The sequence below is a fragment of the Heloderma suspectum genome, chromosome 4 (assembly GCF_057233095.1).
Source record: "Heloderma suspectum isolate Gila_16-S chromosome 4, 16-S_ref, whole genome shotgun sequence".
NCBI classification, from domain to species: domain Eukaryota; kingdom Metazoa; phylum Chordata; class Lepidosauria; order Squamata; family Helodermatidae; genus Heloderma; species Heloderma suspectum.
In genome coordinates this window covers 264,645,987-264,668,240 of record NC_139461.1, presented here as the reverse complement: position 1 = coordinate 264,668,240, position 22,254 = coordinate 264,645,987, and the positions used below count along the sequence as shown (strand labels likewise).

The 22,254-nt window shown below is 45.7% G+C and overlaps 1 protein-coding gene across 1 annotated transcript; it reads right to left on the bottom strand.

Annotated features, from left to right (window-relative positions):
- Positions 1-231: 231 nt before the first annotated feature.
- Positions 232-19,813, bottom strand: GPR37L1 (G protein-coupled receptor 37 like 1). Its single transcript, XM_084853634.1, has 2 exons — positions 18,831-19,813; positions 232-1,529 (listed from the first exon to the last, which is right to left on the bottom strand). Exons 1-2 carry the CDS (start codon positions 19,623-19,625, stop codon positions 720-722), a joined length of 1,605 nt encoding a protein of 534 aa, XP_084709760.1. The 5' UTR covers positions 19,626-19,813; the 3' UTR covers positions 232-719.
- Between the last annotated feature and the right edge of the window lie 2,441 nt (positions 19,814-22,254).

Below are 22,254 nucleotides of genomic sequence, written 5' to 3'. Positions count from 1 at the left end.
TGGATAGCTCAAAATACCCAAACCTTTCCAGTGCTTCTCTTGTAACAATAAAGTATATAGTAAACCTTCTAGGAAAACCACAGTTCCCTTGGAGAGAGATGAGATCTAGTACATAAGGCACTAAGTGGGGAGATTTACTTGGGGCTCCTGGAAGATGTTTACAGAACAACTATCTACTCTACAACACATTAGAATAAATATTGTCATGGGAAACGTTTTGTTTTTATCTAGTGTATTGGTTTATTGAGGCTAGGGCAGGGCTTATCTTGTATACGAGTCTGTCTCTGGGGCTGGAGTGGAGAAAGGGACAGTAAGATCCTGCACGAGCGCAGAATGGGTTAATTGGTACTATTTCCTGTCTGAGACACTGTGATCAGTCAGTCCTTCAGGGGACTGCAAGTGGAAGTCAACTCAGCAACTCCCTCATTCAGGGCAGCTGCTGCCCCTCTGTTCCTGCCTGGGATCTGGGGGATTTTGGAGATGTTCACACCCTTGGTAACGTTCAGCAGGGAAGAGAAAGATGGACATGAGGCCTCATCACCAAGTTACAGTCGTTGGAGGGGGTGTTGGAAGGAACAAGCCCATGGGGGACACCTGTTCCATCTCCACTGTCCAGCCACGTCACCAGTCAATACTAAAAAAGAGGGAAAAATCAACTTTTGGTCTTGGGAGAAGCTGGTGGGAGAATTGCTAATGCTCCCCCGGTGGGCTGATTGAGCTTAGCATGGGGTGCCAACGGGCCCCACAGGTGTAGGCGACTCCTGAGGCTTGTCAAAGAAGATGGAAGAGGACATCTCTGTTTTCAGCTTGCTGTTGGAGCCACTGTCGCTGGAGGCAGCTTCCTGACCACACTCCTCACAGCAGCAGCAGCAGCAGTCCATGAAGGCCTGGCCTAGCGGTTTGCAGAGGCAGAGCAGCAGCACCGGAGTGACTGAGCACTTGAAGAACAAGAAGAACTGGTTGACAAGGCTTAGCAGGTCCAGGGTCTGCTTCGCCATGTCAGGAGACAGGTAGGCCACGACAACATTGCTGACATTCTCTGGGATGGTGCAGAGAGCGTAGATCACGGTCAGGCCAATGACGGTGCAATTGAGCTGGCTCTCACACTGTCCGTGCTTCCCGCCACGGCACTCAGACTTGTCTGGGCTGCTGATCCTCCTGGTGACCAGCTGGCAGCTGACAGTGAAGAGGATGGGCAGGCAGAAATAGCACCCGAAGTACCACCACATCCTGGCATTCTGGTAAGTGAGGACCAGCGAGTAAATCGATTCTGGCAGCTCCTGGGAAGGTTTCATGATGCAGTAGTCGCTCATGACACCAGAGACTGGAGAGGTATCCTGCGCCAGCTGCCAGAGGAGGATCTCTGGTATAGAAAGGGTCATGGAACCCACCCAAATGACAGCCAGCTTGGCAATGATGGAATGGCAATGCTCAATGGGACGGAGTTTGGCTTGAGGGCTGGTGGCCGCGTGGAATCGGTCGATACCCAAGGCACAGAGGCTGAAGGTGGTTACTCCCAAGGAAGACACCTAGGATCACAGTGAAAACAGAGAGAGAGAGAGATGGTTGTCCTGTGGAAGTGAGCTGACAAAGCAGGGCAGTTTTAAAGCAAGAGGACCATGTTACCGTAAAAAGAGCAGTGGCAAAATCATCCTTTCTATTTTTTCTATTTCTTGGAGAGGGAGTGTCTTCTCAGTACAGGAAATTCACCCAACACCATAAAAGAATTGATGCATATCCCAAATTATGCCATAAGAACATAAGAAGAGCTATGCTGAGCATTCTAGTCCAGCATTCTGTTCACACAGTGGCCAACAAGCCACCAATGAGAAACCCACAAGTAGGACATGAGTGCGGTAGCACCTTCTCACTTGTGTTTCCCAGTGATTAGTGTACATAGGCATACTGCCTCTGATACTGGAGGCAGCATATAGCCATCAGGACTAGTAGCCATTGATAGCCTTTGCCTCCATTAATTTGTCCAATCCACTTTTAAAGTCATTCAGATTGGTGGTCATCACTACATCTTGTGGTACAGAATTCCACAATTTTAACTATGCACTGTGTGAAGAAATACTTCCTTCTATCTGTCCTGGAAACTCCTACCAGTCAGCTTCATGGGATGACCCTGGGTTCTAGTATTTTAAGAGAGAGGAAAACGTCTCCCTATCCCCTTCCACCCTTATTTACAATTTCTGTAAGCTAGACAGTCCCAGAAGTTGTAACCTTTCTTCATAGGAGTGTTGTTTCAGTCCCTTGATCATTTTAGTTGCCCTTTTCCCAACTCTACAACATCCCTTTTTAGGTTAGGCAACCAAACTGTACATAGTATTCCAAGTGTGGTCACACAATACATTTGTATAAGGGCAGTATGATATTAACAGTTTTATTTTCAATTCCTTTCCTAAATATTTTCATTGAACTGTCCACCGCAACCCCAAGATCTCTTTCTTGGTTAGTCACTGCTAGCTCAGATATATGTATACGTGAAGTTTGGATTTTTTGTTCCAATGTATATCACTTTACCCTTGCTTAAACTGAACTACATTTGCCATTTTGATGCCCATTCTCCCAGTATGGAGATATCCGTTTGGAGCTCTTTTCAATCTCTTTTTGTTTTGACCGCCCTAAATAATTTGGTATCATCCGCAAACCTCACTGCTCACTCCTGATTCCAGATCACTTACGAGCACGTTAAAAAGCATTGGTCCCAATATGGATCCCTGTGGGGCTCCACTGTTTACATCCCTCCAGTGGGAGAATTTACCATTTATCCCTATTCTCTGCTTTATGTTCTTTAACTAGTTACTGATCCATAAGAGGGCCTCTCATCTTATTCCATGACTGCTAAGTTTGCTCAGGAGTCTTTGGTGAGGGACCTTGTCAAAAGCCTTTTGGAAGTATAAGTCAGCTATGTCTGCCGTCTACATTTTTATTGGCACTCTCAAAGAACTTTAAAATTTACTGAGACAGGACTTATCCTTGCAGAAGCCATGTTGATTCTTTTTCAGCAAGGTGTGTCCTTCTATAAGTGTATACATTTTATCTTTAATAATGCTTTCCATCAATTTACCTGGAACAGACCTTAGGCTAACCAGCTTGTAATTTCCAAGATCCCCCTGGGTCCCTTTAAAAAAATTGGTATTACGTTGGCCATTCCCCAATCTTCTGGTACAGAGGCTGATATTAGGGATATGTTGCATATTTTTGTTAGAAGAGAAGCAGTTCCATTCCACATTTGAGTTCTTTAAGAACTCTAGGATGGATACCATCTGAGCCCAGGATTTGTTAGCTTTCAGTTTGTCAGTAAGTTTGAAAACTTCATCTCTTGTCACCGCTATTTGCCTCAGTTCCTCAGACTTCCTTCGTGAATACATCATAGAATCATAGAATAGTAGGGTTGGAAGGGGCCTACAAGACCATCAAGTCCAACCCCCTGCTCAATGCAGGAATCCAAGTCAGAGCATCCCTGACAGATGGCTGTCCAGCCTCATCTTGAATGCCTCCAGTGTGGGAGAGCCCACTATCTCCCTATCAGTTCAGGCACAGGTATCTGCCCTACATGTTCTGCAGTGAAGAGAGATGAAAACAATTCATTCAGCTTTTCCACAATCTCCTTATCCTCCTAGAGTACTACTTTAACTCTGTTGTCATCCAACGGCCCAACAGCCTTCTTAGCTGGTTTCCTGCTCCTGATGTATTTAAAGCATTTGTTATTGTTGGTGTTGATGCTGTTAGCAATATGCTCCTCAAAATGCTTTCCCCCCATCTCTTATTGTCTGCTTGCATTTCCTTTGTGCAAGTTTGAGTTCCATTTTGTTCTCATTTGGGCAAGTCTTCCATTTCCTGAAGGAAGCTCTCTTTTCACTAATAGCTTCCTTGACACTGCTCATTAACCATGCTGGTGGCCTCTTGGACTTGGTGCAACCCTTCCTGAACAGCAGCATACATTCTAGCTGATCTTCTATTATTGTGGTTACCTCCAAGCATATTTTTTAAAATCCCTGCATGAAACCAGGAAAAGTCATCTTGACCCCCAATGGCTTTCTTAGATGCTCTCAAGAGCATTGCTTTTGGTTAAGGCTAGAAGTATGTAGAATGTGATTATATTGTAGGTGAAACATGTTTTACAAAACACTTCTCCAGTGTAAGCCAATTATTTGCCATCTCTCAGGAAACTAGGCTCAGGCCTGGTCTATATGGGTAGCAGAACATGGTGGTAGCATGGACTGCACCACTTCAGACTACGGGAGGAGGGATCACAACTTCAACTGCTCCCCTGCTTAAAAATTTATTGGAAATAGAAAACCAGCATGGCAGGCAAAGGACTAGAATAGAACCTTTATCCTTGATACACTACTTTTCTATTTGCAGGTAATTTATTATGGGCATGGGGATATTCAGAAATGGTATCCTCCACCTGTAGTTTGAAGTAGGACCAATTTTCACCTCTTTTTGCTGCATGTAGACCAGGCCTCGATTATTCACATTTTCATATTTACAGAATGCAAGGGGAGAGGCCACCCTTGTGGTGCAGAATGGATCCTCAGGCCATTAACAAGTTCTCCGTAAGCAAGCTTTGGTCCTTAGAGCCTCTCCAAACAACCCTCCTACCCCACCCTTCTGCGACTTACTACCAAAATGCATCCGGCCAAATGAATTCAAGTAAGTTTGTTGATGTCCCAAGCTAGTCCCTGTTAATTTCCGCTGCATTCAGAACCCCAGGAAAACATCCCTGTTTGCCAAAAAGGAAGGCAAAGTGTGGAGAAGAAAATGCCAAACACTGGGTGGGTTTGACAGACAATGAAGGGCATGAATAAATATCAGCTAGGGATGCCCTCCCCCTCACTCAGCGCTCTCCATTACAAACCCTGTGCTTTCCTTCGCCTCAGGAAACACAACGCCCATTTGGACAGTTGTTCAGAGATTGCCCAAGAGCTCTAGGCCCTAATTGCAGGCAACCGCTCACTTCTGAGGGGAACAAGGGACATTCACTGAGCGCAGGAAGCGTCGGAAATTAGAAAGAGCGGCTTGCTTTCTTCAAAAACCCTCCATGTCCTTTTAACGGCAGCCAAACCTGCACACAACAGAACACTTCCAGGCTACAGCCGGTGCTTCTCACGGTGCTTTTTCAAGACACTGGAATAGACTCTCACAAGTCGCCTCGGAATCTAAAGATACATGAGAAATTCACACAAGGCTGACAAGGGCCAGCGTCAAGGGGAGGCAGGGTTGGGCACCTGCCAAAGGCCCTACTGACAACAGCCCCCTGGAGTTGCTCCTGCTCTTCGCCATTGCAACCCTCTTGTTCACCCATCCCTCACTCTGTCCCAGCTGGTGGTGGTGGTGAGAAGTAAGTGCCACTGCTTACCTGCTCACTTGCTCTCCACCTGTCAAGCAGGTAGTGATGATGAGAAGGAGGAGCAGCAGCAATAGCAGCTGGTGACAATGGCAGTGAGAAGGTAGAGTCACTGAGAGAAGGGGTCCATGGAGGGCGTCTTGCTCAAAAACCTGGATCTGGCACTAAGGTTGACAATGCCCATGTTTCTCTCCAGGATTCCAGTGAGAGGCTGGAGTTTGCTTGCAGTCCCAGCCCTAGACATTAATTTTGCTTCCCTCTGCACGATCCAAGGTGTATCCTAGGACCCCTTGTAAACATCACAGACATTTCTCAGGTGCAACTGCTGGATAGCACAACTACATCTGTCCCAGGCAACTGTCACTTCTGCAGGTGACCTTCCAAAGATGCACTCCTCTCCACTCCAGCCAAACACAAAACATAATCCATTGGGTAGTTGTCCTGAGCAAGCCGCACTGACGAGTGAGAGGTGTGCAGGAGTACTACTGTAAGACCAGTGCATAAGGACATGTAGGGAACTCACTAGTGTTCCTTTTAGACTACCACACATTATGGAGAGATAGAACCACGGATCCCAACATTGTCTCATTCAAGATGCAGCCAGTACTTAGAATAGAATCATAGAATCATAGAACAGTAGGGTTGGAAGGGGCCTACAAGGCCATCGAGTCCAACCCCCTGCTCAATGCAGGATCTAGCACTGAGAAACACACACACACACACACACACACACTTACTTCTAGGAAGCCTAACATGCTCCCCTCTCTACATCTATTTCTTTGAAAGAAATATGTTATTTTGATCCCATAATCTGAAAAAAGGTTTCCTTTCTGTCACCTACCAGCACAGCTTCATCTGGGCAATCCCTTGTATTCCTCTGTACATAGACACACACACACACACACACACACACACACAGATGTCAGAGCCCCTTGCAACACACACTACTATACATAATAAATGGCATTTGCTTGTCAAAAAATAGTAAGAGTTGAAAAAATGCATCAGATGAAACTATAAAGATTTAAGGTTAAGGAAGATTAGGAAAGTGTGTTAATTTATCTCCTTCATCATACCATGAGTGCACTCATGAACTGGGACAGAAAAGTCAGACAGGGAACTATTCTTTTCCCTAGCTGGATGCATTGGAACCATTAAGGGCCAAAATATGTATGCACCTATATGTAACATTAGTCCACTGGCTGTTTTTCTACTCCAGAGCATCTTTAGGAGGAGGAAGTGATGAGCAGCATAGAATTGCATGTGTGTGTGTGTGTGTGCGCTTAACCTGTGTCTTGCTTTTCCCTTTCTTTCTGAATTTGCCCCCTATAGCCACTGGGAGTCTTGATCCATGTTTACCTTGCAAACGTAGGTCTGGAACTCTGCAGGGGGGAAGCAGCATGCAGGGGTAGTTTCAAGGGGAACGTGGTGGGGAAATGATTATGCATCCCTCCCCTAAGAGTTCTCTGCTGCAGATCACCCCTCTCAAGGAGGAAGCTTTACTTGGGGTGGAAAAACAGCTGTCGGACTAACGCCACAAATGGATGGCTGCAGTGTGATATGTAGTTTGGCCCTAGAGTTTGCAAGAGCTGAGCAGCTGATAGATCAAATTAGACTATCTTCCATAGCCACCTCCTTTTCAAGTTGCAAGCTTTGCACATACAAAAGACGTCAGCTGCAAATCAATTAAGGTTAAGATCAGAGAGCCAGTGTGGTGTAGTGGTGCGAGCATGGGACTGGGAGCTGGGAGATCTGGGTTCTAGTCCCCACTCGGCCATGGATGCTCACTGGGTGGCTTTGGGCCAATCACAGACTCTCATCCCAACCTACCTCACAGGGTTGTTGTTGTGAGGCTAAAATAGAGAGGAGGAGGATTATGTATGCTGCCTTGTCTTCCTTAAGGAGGAAAAAAGGTGGGATCTAAATGTAATAAACAAGTAAAGATTAGAGAATGTATAAATGAAACAGAATAAAGAAGACTTGCTATTCAGCTTTCATAAGCAAGCATCTTAACATTCTGGCATATAACTGGAAAATTTTCTGAATGAATGCAAATATTAAAATGCCTGACCTAGTTTCAGTTGCTTTACTTCCAACAGGCTGGAGGATATACAGCTTCAAGGATGGAGCATGGTAAATGGCAGCAAGCACGGCCAGCCTAAACCTGTGTCTTTTGGATTTTCAGATGTTGGCAGATAGCTCTATGAAGCATGCAGCAGTGGCCTCTGGCAGTGGTAGGATGTGTGGACTGCATGAATAAGTACTTGACCCATGACTGCATTTCCCTATTTTCCTACCCAGCCCAACTCCCAGCGATCCTGCCAAACAATACCAAAGGCCCCATTGTCTTCTCTGCCTTTCTGTGCACTGAACTGCTCCAGTAGCCAAGCTCTGAAATCATTCACAGATGTTCCCCACCACCTGCATGGCTCTCATCTCGCCTTGAGTTAAGAACTGATTAGAGAAGCTACAGAGTAAGCAGGAATGTGGCAGCCAAAGTGACATGATTGATTCTAGTAAGGAAGGATTTCTTATATTATTAGGGGGAATCTAACTTGCATGCAAAGGGCCAAGTCTGAGCATCCGTATCACAGATACATCACTAAAAATCATATTCAGCCAAACCTAAACTTATGAATGTTTTTAATGCAGAATTTAATTGTTTTAAAGTGTTTTATTGTACATCGCCCAGAGTGGCTGGGTGACCAGCCAGATGGGCGATTAATACATTTAATAAATAAATGAAAAATGAAAAATGTGTAACTGCCCCTCAACCCAGCTCCTGCCAACTGTTTTGTTGCATGTAGACTGTACACTCCTAGGGGCAGGGACCTTTATTTTTAAGTTACGTTACTCTGTAAAGCACCATGTACCTACAAACAAACAAAAAATAAACCAATGGCCACTTTAGTCTTCTCTTGTTTGGTGCACATTCCAGCTCTCCATTTTTAGTGGCTTGAGACTTGTGTCAAACTGTGTTGTAGTTGTTGTTAGTTATTATTTATATAGCTTCTTCAGTGTGCATAGTGCTCTACAGAATACATGGGGAAAGGTCCCTGTCCTGAGGAGGTTACAATCTAAAATTAAACGCAGGGAAAACAGAAGATGTGGGGAAGGGGAGGCAGGGGTGAACAGCAAAGCAACATGCAGTTGGCATGAAAACCAGAGGGCTGCACCAAGGCTTCATAGAAAAGGTGGGGTTTTAGGAGGGATCTGAAGGAAGTCAGAGGAGTGGCACCACACTGGTGTTCTGGGAGGCGGTTCCAAGCATGAGTGTCATCACAGGATTAGTCTGTCAAGGGTGCCAGCGAAGTATGACAGGCTTGATGTCTGAGTTTGATCTCATTGTGTTTGATGACATTCATGCCCTTCAAGGTCTAGAATTACCATGTGAACGTTTAGCAACTACCAATTAACATTAAACAGTCCGCTTTTACCTTCAGTTGGCCATGTCATTCCCCCGCCTCATACACCCTCCCTTCCTTCACAAGCGTCAAGAGCCCAGAGAGATCATCCTGTGATCTAAGTTAAATAATCCTTCCCAGTCAACTGAAGGCCTAGACCTTCCCCCTCTCTGGACAATCTTACCAAAAAGAATGGTTTCCCAGGGTAACGATAACCAGAGACCCAAACAGCAATCGGATCAGGAGCTTGAGAACCAGACTTGATGTCATGGCAGCAGACCTATCTCTGTAAACATGTCTGCCCCAATTATCTACAAAGTGGGGGTGCATCCAGTTTAGGGGGTAGATGGGTCACAAGTGAGGAGTGCTGAACCCTGCTCTTGGGCTCATCATTAAGACATGTTAGATTGGTGGGTATCAGGAGCAGGGCATTCTCAGTGGTGGCCCCGCATTTCTGGGATTCAGTCCCTTGCCCTTGCAGCTCAAGCAACTCCATCATGATCAGTTTTTAAGAACACCTTGAAGACTTAAATTTCAACCTGCATTTTATTAATTGCTGTCCTATGGGTTTTTAATACTGTTCAATTTAGAGGTGTTTGCATATATATTTTAAGAGTGGTGATTTTATATTTGTATGATTGTATGATTATGTTCTATTTAAGATTTGCACACTGCCTTGTGAGGGCTTTAAGTCCTGAAAGGCAGATTAGAAATTAGCTAATTAATCAGTCTTCCTGGCAGCCCCCAGTCTTAGCATCCATTCCAGATTTGGCGGCGGTGGGTGGGGGCAAGGGATGTCGGAAAAATCCATAATGGAATCAAATGCGTTTGGATTGTTATGAATCTGACCCACTGATTCTACAGCAGACTGGCTTTTTCTAAGTTGCACAGATTCCGTGGACTTGTGAAACAGTTCTTTTTTACTTTCCGGAACGTTATGCACATTTAGTTGTAGAAAAATACGAAAATTAAAAATGCACATTTCCCCCATAGGATAAAGCATAAAAATGCACATTTGGGGGGATTTGTGCATGTGGGGGGGATCTGCGCATTTTTGTAAGTACAAATTTGTGCAAATACAAATTTGCGCAAATTTAGGAAATTGGAAAAATCTGATTCCATCAATGAGTGGATGATGGAACAAAAGGCACCTGACAATCTGCAAAATGCAGATGGAGCAGATTTTACAAAATGTTTACATCCCTAGTGGGGGCTTGCCCTCCCCCCCTTGCTGAATCCACCAACCTCCTTGCCACTATCACCACTGCCCATTTGCTTTACTTTTTCCTCTGGGCCCAATCCATACCACTGCCCAAGAGGAGAAGACAAGACAAGTGGAAGCAGCAGCTGCCACTGCCGCTGCTGCTCCTTGCTCTTGTCATTGCCTGTACCCTAGCGAGGACTGTCAGCAACAGCAAGAAGGAGCAGAAGCACCAGGGGGCTCTGAGGGTCAGCAGTGGGGCCCATGTTGGCATTGCTGCAGCTGGGGCTGGAGCTTGTGGCCAATGTATAGGGAGCCCAACTGATCACTCAGAGAGCAGCAGGAGATGAACCCCATTTAATTCCTGTAGTCATGATGGTACTATAACATAAATGAGCTTAAAATGGAAAACTGAGTGGGCAGTATCCAACTTTGTAATTCCATTAGGACAGATGATGTTGCATTAGTAGAAACTAGGTTCTGAACTACACACAAGAGAAGAATCCAGCCAAAATTACATTTGTGAAAGCACAGTTGTGCAAGTGATGGTGCATTATGCTTGTGCAATGTGTTGTGCAAAACTCTTGTGCAATGTGTTTTTCAATGCATTGCACATAACTCTTGTGAAAACCATTGTACAATGCGTTGTGCAACCAGTTGCACAACTGCTCGCCCAGTTGGTTGCGCAAGTGTAATGTGCAACCACTTGCACAACCAAAAGATTCAGCAGAGCTTCATTAGCACTATTTGAGTTTGCAGAATGACACAGTTGGATACTGCCCTATGTGCTCAGAATTTGTTTTTGCTTTTTTTTAGCAGGGTTGGCAAATATTATAATATAGAAGGAATGTAGATGCAGTTGCAAAGCATGGAACAGCAATTGTGGGGTTAGTTACGTGCTTGACAACACAAGTAATACATGCGGCCATCTAAAGGTAGCCCCTCCCCCATAGGACCATTAAGCGCAGGGGCAACAAATCCCTAGCTACATCACTGCCTGTTGGCCTATGGGCCTTGTCAGGTGCTCAACAATGCTGATTCCTGACTCCAACCTTGCCAGGGCCTTTTCTTCCAGTTGTGCTCATTTCTGGAATGGGAACTTGGCAGGAGAGGGAAGTGATGCCAGGGAACAGGATGCTGGAGTGGAGGATTAAGCATACCTCACCTGTGCAGTCGTCTTTTTGCTTTGTACATGACTGAGGCAGAGTTGTGTTTATTGAGACAAGGCTGCCACGATCACATCTGGCTTGGTCCTCAGTTTCTTTGTAATTTCACTAGTCAGGGCCGGCCCAGAATATTTTGCTGCCTGAGGTGAAGAATAAGATGGTGCCCCCTCCCATTCCATGTACAAAAGTCTTTCTTCAAGACTGAACAGTTTTGTACAACACTGATGGATGGAACAGCTTCCTCTGCCACACCTGAAGGCAGCATGCTAGTTTAGGAGCATAGGGAAGGCCATGTGGCACACAATACTCCCCTCCATCACCTTGCTACTGCCTCCCAGCATTTGCTGCCTGAGGCAACCACCTCACTGGCCCTGTTGGCAGGACCAGCCTTGCCACTCGTTTATAGGAGCGAAGCCAGACAGGCATTTGCAGGACTCTAGGGCTGCCTAATGTCCTTTACTGAAAAAACAGCAGGCTCTGTTTTGCTTTTAAAATATTTATCCTTTTCCCAGAGCCACACAGATTTGCTGCGCACTAAAAATGCCCTTTATTTCAGACTGTCGCAGCTGAAGGGTCCTTCATTTCTGAGAATTTCATCCTGTAACCCTACACAGCATTGTGAGGAGAAAATTAAGATGGCCTTTTTTCTGCACTCATTAACAAGTTCTCCATGGTAATATATTTTGTCCAGCCAAACAAGTTTTTCCATGGAAACTTCGCATCATTCAAAAACATGATGTCCCCTCTCTTCACTCCATACCATCCTAGGAGCAGCTCAAATGGAACGTCACAAGGGAAGAGATGTCAATCAGTCCAGAGCAGCCAAGTTGTAGCTTCTCACTCTTGTCATGTTCTATGTTTTTAATTATATGTTGTTTGTAAATGGTTTTTAAACTTTTTATATTATATTTAATGTTTTAACTTTTGTAAACTGTCCAGAGAGCTTTGGCTATGAGGCGGTATAAAAATGCAATAAATAATATAGTAATAATAATAACTGTTACTACTACTACTACTACTATTATCATCCAAGTTTATGGGTGGTCCTAAAGCTCAGTACATTTAATGACTCCTAATCTCATTCAGCCATAATCTGTGAGATAGACCATTATTATTTTCATTTGACAGATGGGAAACTGAGGCTAAGACATAGTGATTTACCAAAAGCCAACTTGCAGATTCCATGACTAAACTGGGATTCGAGCTGAAACTTTAAAGGACTGGTGAGCAGGACTGGCAATGGTAGGTATAGTTGGACACCCGCTAAGGGCCCACACCCCAGCAGGGGCCCACTGACAAGGGCCCCCTGGAGTTGTTCCTTCGCTTCACCATTGCGACCTCCTTGTTCACCTGCCTCTCGCTCTGGCCCAGACAAAAGTGGTGCTGAGAAGGAGGCGCAGTAGATGCCACGGCCTGCTTGCTCACTGGCTCTCTGCCTGTCAAATAAGCAAGTGGGAGCAATGATGAGAAAAAGGAGGAGGAGCAAAAGCAGCTTGTGACAGTGGCAGTCAGAAGATAGGCTCACTGGGGGAGGGTGTCTTGTCCAAAGGCCATCAAGAACCTGGAGGTTTCTATCACTGGGGGCGAGAGCAGTGGAGGCTGGTGGCTCTAATGTCAGTGCGGTGGTGAATCTGCTCTGGGTTTCAGTCAGAACTCTAAAGGAGCTCCATACCTTGGATAGCTCCTTTAGAGTTCTGACTGGTTCTGACTGAAACCCGAAGTGGATTCACACCCCACTGGCAACAGGAGCCACCAGCCTCCACTGGCCATCTCTACATTCTGTGATTACAAATACCATAGTTTAACTAAAAACAACAAAGAGCCTTGTTACACCTTAAAGACAAACAAAATTATTCTCACAAAAGCTTTCATGGATGCTGTCCACTTCATCAGCTGCATGACAAGCAGACAGTGTCCACAAAAGCTTAGGCCAGAATGGTTTTGTTTGTCTTTAAGGTGCCACAACACTGTCATTTTTGCAAGCACAGACTAACATGGTGACCTCTCTGGAAATAGTTTAACTAAGCGCTGTCACTCACTCTCACCTAACCTGTTGGCATACGGACTTATACGTTCTTCAGCTCACTCTGTCAGGTACTGCTCAGCTGCACTTCAGAATGCTTTATAGGTTTAGTGTTCACTCTCTGTTCTGGGGGACCCTAGGAACTGGAATGCAATGGGGGGGGGTAGGGATCCTGACCAGAGAATTCTTCAACCTTCACCAAATTTAACATCCAAACTTGGTATGACTTTAATTGTATTTTTGCATCCGATGTTGGGACTGGCCACATGTCTTTCTTTACAAAAAGCAGCCATTTGGTTCCTGATCTAAAGCATGACTGTAGTGCACTGAATGGGGTTTTTAAGCCTTTCATTTGCACTGCTTTCCCACAGGAAATTAACTTCCCCTCCCCCTCCCACACACACATGCTGCTATTTCCCAATTTTTTTTAAAAAAATGCATAATTTTAAAAAATCAAGAAAAATAGCAGCTTTGGAGGCAGGTTGGGTGCTGTTCTGCAGGAAAACAGCATAGGGGGAGGGTTACCCCCCCCACACACACACACCTCTGCTCCTCTGAGCTGTGCTCCCAGTCCAGATCAGGGTCCCTGTGGCTGATTTTTATAAAGAAAGAGATGTGGCCAGTTCCAAGCAAGGGGTTAAGAGAACATGATTAAAGTCATGTCTACTTTGGCCCCATAATCCCCAGGATTCTCTGGGAGAAGCCATTGTAGTTACACAGCCATTAAACCAATACGAGTTTGTAGTTTAGGCAGGCCCTGTGTGTTGGCTCTAAACACTCTGGGTCTTTGTACACCAGATTCGTCAATTCAGCTTTGTTTTGTTTTTTACTGGAACCCCAAGATCCACCAACCATAGCCAGGTTTGTTTAGTTTTACAATTAAAGAACAGGGTGCCGTGAGCACTTTCTTAGCCCAGGAATTTGTTTTCAGTGCCAGAACAGAACTGAGTTCATAATAATCGAACCCAGGTGCATCCCATGAAGCTGAATGGTGGAAGATTCAGGTCAGATAAAAGGAAGAAGTTCTTCACACAGGGCATAAACTATTTTAATTGTTTTTATGTTTTTTTATTTTTGTAAGCCACCTTGGGAGAGCTTCTGCCCTGAAACGTGGCCAAGAAATATAATAAATGAATGAATGAATGAAATTTGCTACCATACAATGTTGGTGATAGCCACCAACTTGGACAGCTTTAAAAGGAGATTAGACAATTTCATGGGGGATAAGGCTATCAGTGGCTACTAATCATGATGGCTGTACAGTACCACCAGCATCAGAGGCATTATGCTGTGGAACACAAGCAGGAGGGTGCTATTGCACACCTGTCTATCCTGTTGTGGGCTTCCCATAGGCATCTGGTTGGCCACTGTACAAACAGAACTAGGCTGGCCTTTGGTCTGATCCAGCACAACTGTTATGTTCTTAAAAGTCCATTCCTGGTTACCAGCAGCTTTGTTTATTTCAGCAGTGTAATTTAGGTGGAAAAAATAATTTTGTTGTTGCTGCTGTTAAAGAATTGGGAGTCAGAAACACTTGCTGATCTACTGCAAATCACCCAGAGATCTAGCAGTAGATCCCAGTCTGCCTTCTGCCCACTCCTGATCTATACTACAAAGTCATATCAGTTTTATGCCAGATTAGCCGTAAGGGCATTTCCCAAAGAATCCTGGGGATTATGGGCCATCACACAACTGCTTCAGTATTTGGCTATGTATATTTATTTCCTTGGCTGGAGACAAAGGTTTGTGTGAAGCAGCCCTCGCACCAGGGCGTATTTCTGCATCAGTTATAAGAATGCTCTCTGCAACTGTTTAGCCCAGCGGTGCAGCATATATTTTGCATTTGGAAGGTGTCAGGTTCAATCCCGATAAGGCCCAGAAAGAATCCTGCCTGAAACCCTGGAGCTGCCAGGCTGTGTCAACCATACTGGGCTAGATGGATCAAGGGTCTGACTCGGTATAAGGCAGTTTCCTGTGTTCCTGTCTGAGCAGCCTCAGATATCTCCACAAAGTTGCTGGTCTTCAGGTGACTTGGGGCAGCAGAAGGAGCTATGTGCTGCAAGCAAAGTGACACGGGAAACGTACACATCCACCGCCACATCTTTGCCATCCTTCCATGTGGCAGCCTGATTCACACATATCCCACTGAGTTGTGGGCTTCACGGGGATCCACAACACTGCGCTCTGGGCCCCCATATCCATTGACCATGGCTGATTATCGAGACTTAATTCTTTTAGGCCCATACTACAGCAAGACAGGAGAGGGGGCAGCAACTCAAAGCAAATGCTGCAATCCTATCCATATTCAGAAATCAATCTCACTGTGTTCCAAGGGGTTTTCCCCCAGGTACTTTATGCACAGGATTCGATCCTTAGCTGGCCAGCTCCTCGGGTTGATCTGCTTCCCCACTGCTGCCATGGGAGCCAGTGCATCTGGCTTGGCTTCCACTCCCTTTAAAAATACTCCCTGCGTTTTGGAGATGTTGACACACCAAACAGACGCAGAGCATTCTCAGGACTGAAGCAGTTACACACACAGCAGCACACACAGCTGCCTGGGCTTCAGGTGGCAAACGGAGATATATGTGAGTGCTCTTCTGCCTCCATCTGTTCGTGACGTCAGCAGAGGACCCCCGTGCCCATAATGGCAAGAGTCTAGGCCAGCCTTTCCCAACCTGGTGCCCTCCAGATAGATTGGACATAAGGATGTTGGAGGAATCCATCCGGGGTGGGGGTGGGGGAGCATGCCGACCTGTCATCAGCCCCCCACCCCCGCAACTTGGCTGATTTCCCACGAGCTGGCCTGACTCAATATGCATGAAGTCGGGCCAGTTTCCCTTTCAAAATTTTTTTGCATAAATAGAAATTTGTGCAAATAGCAGTTGCAATCTGCATAATTTGCGCAAATTGCAGCCGACATTTATATAGATTGCACAAGCAGCTGCAATTTGCACAAATAAAAAAGCAGGAAAGGTTTCTGGATTTGGGGCAAAACTCATGGCTTGACTCACAAATGCAAGCCCAGTCGGGGGCGCCGTAGAAATCCATTGAGTCCCCAAAGGCCCAGATTTCCCAGTGGTGGACATCCCTAGTTGGACTACAACTCCCAGCATGCTGGCTGGAGAATGCTGGGAGTTGTATTGCAGCACATCTGGAGGGCATCAGGTTGGGGAAGATTGACTTAAGCTCTCCTCAAACACTAGATAAGCCTCAGGTTTAACTCCACAGATGTCCCGCATGTGGCCTTGAGATACTTTGCTGTGTGAAAGACACCAGCAATTGTCTGCCCCCACCCCCCACACACATCTCCCCAAAGTCAAGGTGCAGAATACCCAAGGCGGGCCAAGTTATTTTGGCACCTGAGGCAGAAAATCCCACATGTGCCTCTCCCCTTCCCTGGTGGCAAAAATACAACAATGAAAGTTAAAGATACCTTACAATTTGCTGTCCCTTCACCTCCCCCACCCTTAATCCCTCGACCTAACAGTAGGGCTGACCCCGCCTTGAGCCAAAATGCTTAGCCTCTCTGTGCCTCCTTCCAATCTGCTGCTGTTGTTTTTAAATACATGTGCTAATAGCTACTCATCCCCAGGCACAAAATCTTCAGACACACTGAAAGAATGATCAACGCACACCATTACACATGCAGGCATCACATGCATTTGACCTAAAAACTAAGTATGATGGACTTTCTGTGCCACTGAAACTGTGGCACACTTCATACTGTGCTCCAAGTTATCTCAGGGATAACTTCCTAGGTGAAATCAAACAATCCTTGAGATCTGAAAAGAGTTAGTGCTGCCACTATCTATTTTCTGTGCCTTTAAAAGTGGGTGTGACAGGCAGACATTCAAGAAGCCTCTCCCAGCATGATGATTCTGTGGTGGTGAAACCTTTACCTGGTGAATTTCTGCCTCCAGTGTGCCTGTTAAAGGCAGAAGTATCCTTCCAGAAAAAAAGTGGTGACCTGAGCTGTAAGAGGGTTGCCAACTTTTGAAATGTCCCTGCTAGCTGATCCTTTAATACTGGTGGGAACCTGTGACCCTCCAGATGTTGATAAGTGACAATTCCGCACCATTGGTTAGAGTGGCTGAGGCTGATAGGAGTTGGAGTCCAACTACATTTGGAATGCCACAGGTTTTCCAGTACTGCTTTAAGAACAGGACAATGTGGAGCAATTTGCAAGTGTGATCATGTCTCCTCCATGTCATGAAAAGCTTAACTCTCACTCATTTCTGCACAAGAGCTGGCCAGGCAGGTCTCCCCCTGCACTGGCAACCATAAGCTGGAATGTACTGTCAGCAGAAGGTAAGAATTTCTACTAGCATTCCCACTTTTTGCTGATCTCACAGCCTTTGTCTTCCACGAGAAAGTTTGCTCAGCTCTTTTAAAAGCAGCGAATAAAATTTTGCAAAATAGATATTAAAGCAACGCTTGAATACAGTTCTTGAATTGTTGGATCATTACCACAGCCCCAATCAACCTACTGGTTGATGGCTTCTGTGCAAGTGTTGGAAGCACATATTCTTTTTAAATAGGGCATTACCTTCCCGAGGGGGGGTTAAAGTATTTGCATTTATAACCTTGCTCTGAGAGTTAGGTATATTTCTATCCATTAATGGTTGTGCCTCCTATTTCAAAAAGTTGGCATATTGTTTTCTTCTAGACAAATAAGACATGCTTTCACCTAGCCTGCTTTGTAGACTTTGGGTCTCTGCAGTCAATGCAGCAACAATTCTCCAGACCAAATACATGGCATCTGAATAAGCACAAGTAATATGGTTAAGCACACATGGTGATCAGCCTTATAAGCACCATTTGTGACAATACATTCCCCATCCATCAAGGAAACCTGTCTCCACTTTCCCAAAGACATCTTAGTGTTCTGGGAGAGCTTTATTGCCGTCTTAGGAAGAGGGTTAGTGCTGCCTTCAGCTCCTATGGCTATTGGGTTAAACCAGTGTTCACAATACAGGTGTAAGCTTTTGAGTTACACAGAACTCTCCCTCAAGCTAGATCAGTCTTCCCCAACTTGGCGCCCTCTAGATGTGCTGGACTACAGCTCCCATAATCCCCCAGCCAGCTATATTGCCCTCAGGGATCAATCTGCCTTTCCTTGGCCTTGGTAAGAAGCGAGGATAGCTGAGCATACAGCTCTTAGAGGAATCCAAAATGGAACCAAATCAATTCCAACCCGCAGATTCTACAGCGGACCAGCTTTCCCCCTGTTGGGCAGATTCTGCAGACTTGCAGACTGGTTTTCTAACTTTCCCAAATTTTGCGCAAATTCCGTCATAGAAAAATACACCTTAAAAAAAACACAGCCAAAATGCATATTTCCCACATAGGTGAGAGCATGAAAATGTGCATTTTGGGGGGATTTGCGCAGTTTACACATGCGAATTTGCGCAAATTCAGAAACAAAAAAAATCTGATTCCGTTGATGGGCAGATAACGGAACAAAAGGCACCTGACAATCTGTGAAACACAGACCGAATGCAGTTTGCATAATCCATACATCCCTAGCTGTGCATTGGGAGCACTCAGCTGGCTAAGTGACAAATGAAAGGGATAAGTCCAAGCTCATGGAATATAGCAGCAACTAATGCCACAACGTCATCCCCCAAAGAGGATGGATGGATGGGATGTAGGGGAGGGCAGCAGAGGAACCTCTTACCTCCATGAAGGGCACAATGCGACAGGAGATGCTCCCCAGCAGCCTCTTCTTGGTGATCTCATTGAAGATGACCACCGGAAGGCAGAAAAAGAGGATGAGGAAGTCCCAGAAGGCCAGGCTGGCCAAGATGGAGTTCCAGGCACTTTTCATGTAGTAGTTGTGCCAGACGATGCACATCACGGAGAGGTTCCCAATGATGCCCACGGCAAAGACAATGAGGGACAGGAACATGACTGCATAAGCACTGTAAGAGCTCTCTGTCACCGGGTACAGAGGGTTTTGGATCTGGGGGCGCTTTCCCAATGCCACTGTCATATTGTCCTGGGACTCCGTGCCCCCATGGACTCCTGGGCTCCTTTGGTGGTGTTCCGACGGATCTGTGCTGGATGGCACCAGGGCCTTGGTTGGCCGAAAGCTGGCAGGGTTCATGGGCCGAGGATACTCTGCTTTCACTCCTGGAATGTACTGTTGGACTGGCTTGGAACTGTCATCCTCTGTTCCCCTGCGGGCCCTTCTCCACTTCACTTGGTCTTCTGAGAACTGTCGCCCGTTGTCATTGCCAACAGATCCCGACCCCCTCACCCATCCGAGTTCTCCAAGTGTCTCTAACAGTGCATCTCTGGAGATGATGTGCCTTCTTAAGTGACCCTCTCCTGCCCTTTGCTCCCTCCTGGAGGATGTTGAGGGCTCTCCAATAAATGGGGCAGCCCCTTCCTTCACTGTGGAGTCCAGAGGCTGCAGGAAAACCAGCCAAAGCACAATTGTCCCAGGCAAAGACATCCTTCTGTTTTGCATAGATGAGAGGGGAAAGAGCCACGAAGAAGAAGGCGACTCACCAAGTGAGCAGAGATGGCACTGCAAGCTGTGAGAAAGGAGGAGAAAAACCCCGCGCTTGGACTTGGAGTATGAAGAGGGCAGGGAGGTAGCGATTCTGAAGTCTCCGTGTGGATCAAGCCAAGACAGAGAGGCGCTTCAGTCTGCCTCTGTCAGCTTCACTCCTGCTCTGCATTCCCTCAGATCTTTGGGCAGGATAAAAACCGTTCCCCCCAGTAATTCACTCCAGTCATCCTCTGTCGGGCCACAGGCCCCCTGGTGGCCAAACTACAATGACTACAGGCCGCTGTGAAAAAGATCAAAACCCCAACATTACTGGAGCCAGTAGGAAGAGATGGAGTCACAGAAAGAAACCACTTGCCTCAGCAATAGACCTTGGCCAGGTGTGTGTGTGTGTGTGTGTGGAATAAAGGAGGCTTACTTCAGAAATAAGCAGCGCTGGCATGATCCTTCCAGACAAACAACAGGCAAATTAATCCTAGGTCATGATACAATTCTAATGCCAAGGTACTCAGGCATTATACCACTAGTTTTTAAGTAGTTTTTCCTTGTTTTTTGGTTGACATTGTACGATTTTATTGTATTTTATTGGTTGTACCCTACTTTAGGATTATTTTATAAATGAAAAGCAGGTAATACAGTTCATAAATTAATTAATTGTGCTTGAAATAATGAAGATATTGAAACGGAAGCACAAATGTATACAGCCAAGCAGTAGTACAATTTCTTCCACACTGCAGGCTAACTCTCTCTCTGTGTGAAGAGCAGTAGCAATTCACAGAACCAAACAGATATGTTGATTGATTGATTGATTGACTTGTAACCCACACACACACACATTCTACCAAGAAGAATGACATGTTGAGAATGTTGGCAGAGTGGCCCAAGAGAACAGCTGAATCTACTCATAACAGTTATACCGTTATCATAACTATCGGTGCCCACTGGTGTCATGTGTACAATAGTTATGATAATGGTATGATAACGGTATAACTGCTATGTGTAGATTAAGCCAACATCATGATGAAGACATGGCTGTGTGGTTAGCATGCATCCAGCTCTCCACTTACCCACATTTACTGTGCCAATGCAAAGTTCCTGAAAGTGAGTTGAATGATACCCCAAAGCTGGGCTGAGCTGAGAGGTGTGTGTGGTGTGGAGAAAAAAACATGTCAGGGCCAGCAACAGAGTCGTTATTATGGCACGAGCCGGCCGTGCGGAATCTCTTTCAGCCTGAGGGCCAAATTCCATTTCAGAGAAGCACTTGGAGGCCACATTCCAGTGGTGGGTGGGGCTGAAAGCAAAAGGGGCAGGGCCAAGAAACCAAAAACACATGCCTAGTTTAGCTGAAACCTCCTACTGCCAGTAGCTAAGCCTTAGGAGAGACATTTCAACCTTCTTCGGATGCATAAAGTATTATCTGAGGTAGGCAGGCATATATGCACGTAATGGTGGTGGTAGAGGGAATGGTGAGAAGTGTGATCAGAGGAAAATGAAATACAATAAGTACAGACTGTGACAATTATGTAAAAGCCTAAAGTAAATGCCTAACTGGATGCAAATGCATTATAATGACCATTAGCATATCAGTGTTGATGATAACACAAACTTCCTGGCACTGGTAAGCTAATTAACACATGTAGTGGGATAAAAATGGTTATCTTAATTCCAGCCACAGGTAATAGAATTGAATTTCTTGATGCTCCCTTGCTTTTCAAACAAGGCCCTTTAATCAGATTAGCTGCAGCAGCAGTTGGGCCAAGGTAGCTAGAGGCAGGCTTGCAAGGGAGTCAGCTCTCCAAGTGTGAAGAGCGCCACCAATGAAGCATCTCAGCCCCAGGGACAAAGCATCAGGACGCAAACCAGTTAGGCACCTATGTGAGCTCAGCAACAGGGCAAGGTGGTCATGGCACTCCACTCTTCCCTCCCTTCTCATAGTAAGAAACTATATATAAAAAACTATAAATAAATTCCACACCTTCTCCTAGTAAACAACTTCATTTTCCAGGTAAACAAACCCAATAAGAGCAATAAAAAACAGCACGGTTATGAAGGTAGAAAGCCAGCAGGGGTGTGGGGGCTCTCCATTGAGTGCCACATGTAATGACTATCTGCCAGCTGGACAGAAATTGTGGGTGAGTGCTCAGTGTCGTGAGCTCCTGGTTCTCAGGGAACAAGTTTGTTTCCTTGAAGCCAAGGTTGCTGACCTGCAGAAGCTAGGAGGCAGAGGGGTTGGTGGACGAGACTTTTGGGGACCTAACAGCAGTATCCCAATCCCTGGGTCCAGCAGTATCCCAATCCTTGGGACAGCTCCTCTGACATGGGGAAGGAAGGCATCATTCTGAGGAAGAAGAAAATGATCCCTTAGAAGTGACCCATTTCTTGGATGACAAGGAAATATCCTCTTACACCGATGATGTGCCTCCAGGGGGCAGGGAGCTTGTGATAGCAGGAGATTCAATCATTAGACACATAGCTGGGTTTGCGATAGACGTGTATAGCTCATGGTAAATTGCCTGCCTGGTGCGAAGATTGTCAATATCACACACCATCTAGATAGATTTGTAGATAGTGCTGGGGTGGAGTCAGT

Bases quoted from the DNA above. Each gene is read 5' to 3' on its own strand.
- GPR37L1 (XM_084853634.1), bottom strand. From the start codon at position 19,625: ATGCAAAACAGAAGGATGTCTTTGCCTGGGACAATTGTGCTTTGGCTG. The intron at 1,530-18,830 runs GTAAGAGGTTCC...CTGTGATCCTAG, and splicing joins GCATTGTGCCCTTCATGGAG to GTGTCTTCCTTGGGAGTAAC.